This window comes from Hemiscyllium ocellatum, chromosome 14, assembly GCF_020745735.1.
Source record: "Hemiscyllium ocellatum isolate sHemOce1 chromosome 14, sHemOce1.pat.X.cur, whole genome shotgun sequence".
NCBI lineage: Eukaryota > Metazoa > Chordata > Chondrichthyes > Orectolobiformes > Hemiscylliidae > Hemiscyllium > Hemiscyllium ocellatum.
In genome coordinates this window covers 35038847-35048892 of record NC_083414.1, presented here as the reverse complement: position 1 = coordinate 35048892, position 10046 = coordinate 35038847, and the positions used below count along the sequence as shown (strand labels likewise).

Sequence of the window (10046 nt, the reverse complement as noted above, 5' to 3'; positions counted from 1 at the left end):
ACCACACACACACATCTGGGGTGGGGGGACTGAAGGGGACCTCGTTTGAAGCAGCAACGCGAAAGGCTGTAAGCACAATGTGGGCGTGCAGAGGAGAGACTGCTGTTGAAGGGGTCTGCCTGGTTGTGTTGTGCAGCTGCCTCAGGTGGGAAAGGCAGGAAGCTCAGTTTAGCGGCAAGCGGGGAGGGGGGCGGCGGGCACGCATGCGCAGTGGGAGCTGCCGATGGGATCGGGACGATGGCAGCTTGGCTGAAAGTTTCCTTTTTGCTGCTGACTTTCTGCTTGATTTTCCAGCACGGGAACAAGGTTGCTGCTGCCAAGTCCAAGCAGCGGGGCTCGCTGCTGTGTCCCTCCAGAGTAAGCTGAGGGGTTTCTTGTGGGGGAGACCGGTAGTTTCTTTCTCAAAACTTTTATTTGCGGAGTTGGGGTGGGGGGTTGCTAAGATCGTGAAGAACTGCGGGAGAGATAGAGAGAGATATCTGATTGGAATTTTCTTTGCATTTGAGCTGGTTGTGGACCAGTTTTGTTTTGGATGGCGATATTTGTTCGGTGATCAGTAAATCCCAGGGCAGGTTTCATGGAAGTGAGAAGGATCATCCCTATTTTTAATGGGTTGGAAACAAAAGGAAAGCCAAGGGGCTGTCATTGTATTTTGTTTGTGGTTGAAAAGCATCTGAACTGGCAATCAGTGAACTGGTTTGCATTAAAGACTGATTCGCTGTTAACAGCGCAGTCAGTCATCAGGAGGTTTCCTTTATCCCCAGAGAGTTACTTGACCTGACCTGTTGAGTGATACGGTGCCTTTTGTTATTTTAATTAATAAATCTCGACCTTTTTACCTTCGATTGATCAAAGTGTTAGCAACAAGTGTAACCGTTTTCCTTCGCCAGTTTCATTTCCCATTGCACATCGTGTAATCTGGAGAGGTTCAGACTACAAGATTGTGGCATCAGTTTTTAAAAAAAGTATATTGTTTGATAGGAGAAATCTGTGGGGAGCCTTTTATTTTCAAGGCAGAGTGGGTGTAGTGATGAATGACCGAAAGCATTGTTTGTGGGGCAGGATTGCCTTTGAACTGAGACCTCAGTCGGAAGTAAAGTGGCCCATTTGCGACTGCATTAAATTCCTTGGTATTTCCTCTTTTTAACCGCAGGCCACTTCGCATACAAACCAGCTGGCTGGTTGTAACTTTGGAGGCTGCAAACTGAGCAGAACTCTTTTAATCACTGGGGTGCTCACTTTGGTAGTTGGTAATTTTGTCAGAATTTTTAAAACAAAGTTATTCATTGACAAGTTCTTAAATCATGGTAATTTCTCGAGTTTGAAATACATAATGTATATTAAAATAACATTTTATTGACATTCGCTCGTGATTAGTGTATTAGAATACATTATGTGTGCTGCACTGTATTTGGTAACATGCTACAAATGATAAGTAATTCAGAATAGCTGGTGGACATCCCAGGCGGTTTATAGTCTCTGGTTCCCAGATGGTGTTTGATTGTGTTTACCCCTGGAGTCATTTGTCCTGCCGACCCCCCCCCACCCACCTCGGTTTTCTTTAAATGAGCCATGTTACCCTTCTGTGTTCTTCTAACTTGTGAGATTCTTGGTTGACTTGTGCTTTCTGATGGCAGTTTTCTTTAAGTCAGGGTGTCCTTGATGTGGTTGCCTGCTTTTGGCAATACTTCAAGAATGACTAAACTTTAAAATAAATTTCCTTGGTTCGACTTCACTAAAGGCACATCTTTCCAGATTTTCCCACATCCCATTGAACTTTCATTCTTTTTTCATGGGATTGTGGGCATGATTAAAAAAGATTAACAATTGCCTGTCCCCAATTGCCCCTTGAACTGACATGCTAGGCCACAAAGTGCACTTAAGAGTTGGGTGCTAAGTGTGGCTCAGGAGCCACTTGTAGGTGATTTTAGATCAGGTAGCTATGCTTCCTTTTCTCTAAATGATTTTGTTGAACCAAATGGGGTTTTAAGTGGTCATCATTACAAACACTGGCTTTATGTCCCAGATTTTTATTAATTTAATTCAAATTCCATCAGCTGTTATATCGGGATTTGAACCCATGACCCCAAAACATTAGCTTGTGCTTCTGAATAACTAACCCAATGCGGTAACATTACACCAGTTGGATCTATTGGTTGGAGGGGAAAGCATTCTTTTTGTGTGAAATTATGGAAGGTGTACATGGTTGAGCTGTCAGTGGACAGATGTTAGCAAGTTCCTGCACTTTAAGAATCGAGCAGTATGAATTTCGAGGGCTTGGAAAATATGTATTTGATTTAATTCAGTAAGGAGCCTATTGACGCTTTCCCCATTTCTTTTGAAGGCTGCTGATGTGTAGGTCAAATATTGGCCACCAAATGCAACATAGCTGTAGTCATAGAGATGTACAGCATGGAAATAGACCCTTTGATCCAACCCGTCCATGCTGACCAGATATCCCAACCCAATCTAGTCCCACTTGCCAGCGCCCGGCTCATATCCTTCCAAACCCTATTCATATACCCATCCAAATGCCTTTTAAATGTTGCAATTGTACCAGCCTCCACCACTTCCTCTGGCAGCTCATTGCATACACGTACTACCCTCTGCGTGAAAAAGTTGCCCCTTAGGTCTCTTTTATATCTTTTATCTCACCCTAAACGTATGCTCTCTAGCTCTGGACTCCACGACCCCAGGGAAAAGACTTTGTCTATTTATCCTATCCATGCCCCTCAAAGTTTTGTAAACCTCTATAAAGTCACCCCTCAGCCTCTGATGCTCCAGAAAAACAGTCCCAGCCTATTCAGCCTCTCCCTATAGCTCAAATCGTCCAACCCTGGCAACATCCTTTTAAATCTTTTCTGAACCCTTTCAAGTTTCACAACAGCTTTCCGATAGGAAAGAGACCAGAATTGCACACAACATTCCAACAGTGGCCTAACCAATGTCCTGCACAGCTGCAACATGACCTCCCAACTCCTGTACTCAATATTCTGACCAATACCAAACGCCGCCTTCACTATCCTATATACCTGTGACTCCACTTTCAAGGAGCTATAAACCTGCACGAGAAGGTCTCTTTGTTCAGCAACACTTTCTAGGACCTTACCATGAAGTGTATAAGTCCTGCTAAGATTTGCTTTCCCAAAATGCAGCAGCTCTCACTTATCTGTAGTAAACTCCACCTGCCACTTCTCGGCTCATTGGTCCATCTGTTCAAGATCCTGTTGTAATCTGAGGTAATCTTCTTCGCTCTCCACTACACCTCCAATTTTGGTATCATCTGCAAACTTACTAACTGTACCTCTTATGTTCGCATCCAAATCATTTATGGAAATCACAAAACTTAGAGGACCCAGCACCGGTCCTTGTGGCACTCCACTGGTCACAGGCCTCCAGTCTGAAAAACAACCCTCCACCACCACCCTCTGTCTTCTACCTTTGAGCCAGTTCTGTATCCAAATGGCTAGTTCTCCCTGTGTTCCGTGGGGTGGCACGGTGGCACAGCACCAGAGACCCGGGTTCAATTCCCGCCTTAGGCAACTGTCGGCGTGGAGTTTACACATTCCCCCCCGTGTCTTGTGGGTTTACTCCAGGTGCTCCGGTTTCCTCCCACAGTCCAAAAAATGTGTAAGTTAGGTGAATTGGCCATGCTCAATTGCCTGTAGTGTTAGGTGAAGGGGTAAATGTAGGGGAATGGGTCTGTGTGGGTTGCTCTTCGGAGAGTAGGTGTAGACTTGTTGGGCCCAAGGGCCTGTTTCCACACTGTAAGTAATCTAATCTCTGATCTAATCTACTGCTCTGCCCTCATCAATCCTCTTTGTTACTTCTTCAAAAACCTCAATCATGCATGTGAGACATGATTTCCCATGCACAAAGCCATGTTGACTATCTCTAATCAGTCCTTGCCTTTCCAAATATATGTACATCTTGTCCCTCAGGATTCCCTCCAACAACTTGCCCACCACTGATGTCAGGCTCACTGGTCTACAGTTCCCTGGCTTGTCCTTACCACCCTTCTTAAACAGTGGCACCATGTTAGCCAAACTCCAGTCTTGCGGCACCTCACCTATGACTATCGATGATGCAAATATCTCAGCAAGAGGCCCGCATTTCTCGAGCTTCACACAGAGTTCTAGAGTACACCTGATCAGGTCCTGGGGATTTATCCACTTTTATGTGTTTCAAGACATCTAGCACTTCCTCCTCTGTTATATGGACATTTTGCAAGGTGTCACCATCTATTTTGCTACTTTCTATATATTCTATATCCTTTTCCACAGTAAATACTGATGCAAAATATTCGTTTAGTATCTCTCCCATTTTCTGCGGATCCACACAAAGGCTGCCTTGCTGATCTTTGAGGGGCCCTATTCTCTCCCTAGTTATCCTTTTGTTTTAATGTATTTGTAAAAATCCTTTGGATTCTCCTTAACGCTCTTTGCCAAAGCTATCTCATGTCCCCTTTTTGCCCTCCTGATTTCCCTCTTAAGTATACTCTTACTGCCTTTATAATCTTCTAAGGATTCACTCGATCTATCCTGTCTATACCTTACTAATGCTTCCTTTTTTTTCCTTAACCAAACCATCAATTTCTTTAGTCATCCAGCATTCCCTATACCTACCAGCTTTTCCTTTCACCCCAACAGGAATGTACTTTCTCTGGATTATTGTTATCTCATTTACCAGCCGTCCTTTTACCTGCGAACATCTGCCTCCAATCAGCTTTCGAAAGTTCTTGCCTAATACTGTCAGAATTGGCCTTTCTCCAATTTAGAACTTCATCTTTTAGATCTGGTCTATCCTTTTCCGTCATTATTTTAAATCTAATAGAATTATGGTCGCTGGCCTCAAAGTGCTCCTCCACTGACACCTCAGTCACCTGCCCTGTGTTATTTCCCAAGAGTAGGTCAAGTTTTGCATCTTCTGTAGTAGGTACATCCACATACTGAATCAGAAAATTGTCTTGCACACACTTCACAAATTCCTCTCCATCTAAACCATTAACACTCTGGCAGTCCCAGTCTATGTTTGGAAAGTTAAAATCCTCTACCATAACCACCCTATTATTCTTACAGATAACTGAGATCTCCTGACAAATTTGTATCTCACTTTCCCTCTGACTATTAGGGGGGTCTATAATACAATCCCAATGAGGAGATCATCCCTTTCTTATTTCTCGGTCCCACCCAAATAACTTCCCTGGATGTATTTCCAGGAATGTCCTCCCTCAGCACAGCTGTAATGCTATCCCTTATCAAAAACCCCACTCCCCCTTCTCTCTTGCCTCCCTTTCTGTCCTTCCTGTAGCTGTTGTATCCTGGAACATTAAGCTGCCAGTCCTGCCCATCCTTGAGCCATGTTTCTGTAATTGTTATGATATCCCAGTCCCATGTTCCTAACCAGTTATTAGGCTGTGTTGGGCAACACAATTGATTTACAAGGAGTATTGTCATAGTTGGAGGGTTTGAGTGAGAGGGAGAAGCCTTTTTTCCCTGGAACATTGGAAGCTGAGGGGTGACCTTAGAGATTTAAAAAGTCATGAGGGGCATGGATCGGGTGAATCGGCAAGGTCGTTTTTCCCCCAAGAGTGTGGAGTCCAATACTAGAAGGCATAGGTTTAAGGTGTGAGGGGAAAGATTAAAAGGGACCTGCGGGACAGCATGTTGATGCAGAGGGTACTGCATGGATGGAATGAGCTGGCAAAGGAAGTTGATATAATTGCAGTATTTGAAAGGCATCTGAATGTGTATGAATAGGAAGGGTTTAAGAGGATATGGACCAAATGCTGGCAAATGGGACTAGATCAGTTTAAGGTATCTGGTTGGCATGGATGAGTTGGACCGAAGGTTCTGCTTCCGTGCTGTACAACTCTGTAATGCCTGCTTGTAATCAGCATACAAATTTCACATAATAATTGGTGATGAAAGGACAGGCAAGTTCACATTCTCAGTCTGAAGCCCAAGCTATTAGTTGTGGATCTACTGAATACCTTGTATGAGTTCTGTTAACTAGATGAACATGAAAAATTGAATCTGGGGCATTCCTGTTTAATGTTGGCTCAGTTTACATTAGACATTAGGAATTTGCCTACTGAGCCATCTCATGAACTCTTTCTATTGTGATGTTGACAACCAACAAATAAAGTGAGCAATAAGTTTGTAACAAAATCTGATATATTGTACAGCTAGTAATGTGAACAGTCCAAATGGACATAAAATATACATTTTAATGTTTCAAAGTTGACATTGAAGCTCAAATTTTTATTATTAGAGCACACGTTCAAAGAAATTTGTTACAAAGGAAAATACTGTGGATGCTGGAAATCTCAAGAACAAAAAAAGTTAGGAAAACTCAGAAGGTTGAGGAGAGAAACAGTGTTTTGGTTTGATGGAAGGTTCTGATGAAGACTATCAACCCAAAACAATATTTGTTTCTGCTTCCTGATCTGAATTTTTTTTTCTGTTTCCATCAAAAGACTGTAATGTAGATAGGACTGGAATTCTGAATGCATTTGAACCTAATAATGGCATAATTTTACTCTGAATGTAGAAATTAAACTAATATGTCATCGTTTTATGCTTCCCACATCACTTTTATGCAGACCTTGATCACTGTTAGAGAAAAAAAAGATTGTAAAGGTGTACATTGATCTTTAAGTCATATTTGAATTCCTTCACTGCATAAACAGCTGTATCCACAGTGTATCCCATAATAGTTGAAAATAGAAAATATCTGTATTGCATTTTAGCTTTGGGGAAGAATTTACTTTGTTGAGTTTGCTTGTTTAAATACTTCAATTATTTAAGTCAATATTTAGTGTTTTCAATGTAATTTTAAAAAAAATCCTTACTTGTCAATCTTGAAACTGCATAGCCAAACAACCTCAAGACTTCATGTGCTGTTCTGGAGAGTTCCTTACAAATATGGTTTTAGTTTTCTTTCCGATGTTCTCCTCTTGTTTTTGATACAAAGATGCAATCTTGCCTGGACTTGTATTGATTCAAGTTCACTTTCCTAAATCACTGTCAAGGCAATTCACAAAAACATTATTAAAACAAAGTTTGAGACTGAACCACATAAGGAGGTATATGATCAGATGACAGAGAATTTGGAAGAAGGTAGGTTTCTTACGGTGTGCCTTAAAGGAGGAAAGCAAAGCTGGAAGGTGGTGGAAGATGTTCCAAATATGAGGCCTAGACAACTGAAAGCACAGCCACCTAAGTTTGAGCAATTAATGTTGAAAATTCAGAAGAGTACAGATACGTTGAAGGATTCTGAGCAGACGTGATTACAGAGATAAGGAGAGCCAAGCCATGGAGAGATTTAAAAACAGATTAGAATTTTAAACTTAAGATGCTGCTTTGCTGGGAGTCATTTGTAGGTCAGTGAGTACAAGGGGTGGTAGGAGAATGGGTTGAGACATGGACAGCAGAATTTTGGCTAGTCTCAAGTTGACAGAGGGTAGAATTTAGAGTTCAATGGCAGTACATTGGGATAGGCAAATTGGAGATAACAAAGGCATGAATGAGTGTGTGGTTATTGCTAATTTGTAGCGAGATCTGCGGTAGTACAATGAGCACTTAAAATCTGACAGAAATCAGGGAAAGTTCTGTAGCTCATCAAGTTAATGGAGAGTGATCTGGGAGATTGAAGTTCTGAATTTGGGTCACTTGCTGACCTCCTGTATATTTAAGGTCATTTTTTTTCTTTCAGAACTACGCTTGCAATTTCCAGTAGTAGTTTGAATCCTTCTGAGGATAAAATGTCTCGTAGTTCAGCTGTGACTGTCGGTTTTGTTCATTCCTTTCTGTGATTGTCATTACTTTCTTAGAGCAGGAAACTAAAGACAAAGTCCCTAAAGCACTTATTGATTTTTTTTTGAGGGAGGGAATAATAGAATTTATTGTACTGGATGTCATCTGCTATATCACTCCAGCAGCATACGGTGGTGCAGACTGAGCAGGAAATACTTCCATATAAAATCAGTTCAAGCTTGTGGCAAATGCTACATTTTGTCTGATTTCTGGCATAAATTGCTGACAGCTGCTGTTTGCTATTCCTTCCTCAGTTCTTGAAGTTTTTGTGTGTGACTTCATGTTTGAAAAAGCAATACCTCTTGACCAATGATCTTCATGGTAATAATGCCAGAATTCATCAAACAGTGATCATGGCACGTGTGTACTAATTACCAAGTGTCACCTGTCAATATCTAACACAAGTTCATGCAATAGCACTTAGAATTACCTAAGGATGTGTTTTGTTTAATATAATAAATTATAAAGCCTTTATGGAGGGCAGGTTGGTAAACTTTTGTCTGCATGTGGAAATCAGTCCCCAAGTCAATATGGGGAGAAATGTCTGTCATTCCAATATTCCGACTCTGTCCAAGAAAAATGCATGCTGCAACCTGCAGGAGGATGCTGAGTTACAACTTGATGGGTCAAGAGTTGATGTCCTCAAGGAAATGCAGGGATAGTGCTGGATTTAAACGTCCCATTTCTTCTACAGATTGATCCAACTTCATTTTGGGTACCGGCTTTCCATGTAATCCAGATAGGAAGAATCCCTTATACAAGTCTAAATTTCAAATCAAGCTGTTCAAACATGTGATGATGTACGTCCTTTGCAGGTGCAATTTGAACCCTGGCTTTTGGCTCAGAGGTAGGGACACAATCACTATACCAGAAGACACCCTCTCAGAGCACTAGTTTAGATATTTTCTAATCAATATGTTCAGTAATACTATTATATACTTCTGATCCAGGTGAGATTTCAATTTGGGCCTCCTGGTTTAAAGGTAGGGACATTACCCCTGCACCACAAGACCTCTCCATTCCAGTACTAGTTTATCATAACATTAGATCAAGGGGTTAAAATAGCTACTTTATCAATTATCAACGGTGCTCTAGAACAGATCTATCTGGTTCAAGTGTTGGATTACAAAGTCCACCCCACAGATAGCTGTCTTGGTTTCAAATATTGATCATTAGAATGTCACCATGGGGCCACAATGACATGAAGGGAACACACTTGTCATTCCCCATCCAACTCTTCATGAACACACACGCAATTAAATTAAAACAGTACCTTCTTCCAAAGTAATCATCATTGTTCAGTTCACAGATTACTTGTTCGGACTTTTGCCTCACCCTTTCTTTACAGATGTTGGCTCCTTGTTGAGGATGTTGGTCACCACTCTGGCACCTTTGCCATTCTTCACAGTTGAAGAAAGATGGCTTGAGTCAGGTATTATAGGACATCTGACACCACCATCTTCATGCGTACAAAGGTTTCAGGATATGGTGAAAGGATATTCAGTTAGCATAGCAAGAACAAGGTCAGGTCATAGAGTCATAGAGATGTACAGCAAGGAAACAGACCCTTTGGTCCAACCCATCCATGCTGACCAGATATCGCAACCCAATCTAGTCTCTCCTGCCAGCACCCGCCCATAACCCTCCAAACCCTTCCTATTCATATATCCATCCAAGTGTCTTTTAAATGTTACAATTGTACTAGCCTTCACAACTTCCTCTGGCAGCTCATTCCATACACGTACCACCCTCTGTGTGAAAACGTTGCCCCTTAGGTCTCTTTTATATCTTTCCCCTCTCACCCTAAACCTATGCCCTCTAGTTCTGGACTCCCCAACCCCAGGGAAAAGACTTTGCCTATTTACCCTATCCATGCCCCTCATAATTTTGTAAACCTCCATAAGGTCACCCCTCAGCCTCCGAAGCTCCAGGGATGACTGTGTGGAGTTTGCACGTTCTCCCCGTGTCTGCGTGGGTTTCCTCCGGGTGTTCCGGTTTCCTCCCACAGTCCAAAGATGTGCGGGTCAGGTGAATTGGCCACGCTAAATTGCCCGTAGTGTTAGGTAAGGGGTAAATGTAGGGGTATGGGTGGGTTGCGCATCGGCGGATCGGTGTGGACTTGTTGGGCCGAAGGGCCTGTTTCCACACTGTAAGCAATCTAATCTAATCTAATCTAAAAACAGCCCCAGCTGGTTCAGCCTCTCCCCATAGCTCAGGTCTACTAACCCT

The 10046-nt window shown here is 42.2% G+C and overlaps 1 protein-coding gene across 2 annotated transcripts in view; it reads left to right on the top strand.

Moving 5' to 3' along the window:
• The first annotated feature begins 230 nt into the window (after positions 1–230).
• The window catches only part of il17rd (interleukin 17 receptor D), an 87509-nt gene continuing 77693 nt past the window's right edge, over positions 231–10046 (top strand). For both annotated transcript variants that reach the window (XM_060835173.1, XM_060835172.1), the window contains exon 1: positions 231–357. In XM_060835173.1, the coding sequence (XP_060691156.1) occupies positions 238–357 (120 nt within the window). In that variant the 5' untranslated portion in view covers positions 231–237. The remainder of the gene's footprint in view (positions 358–10046) is intronic.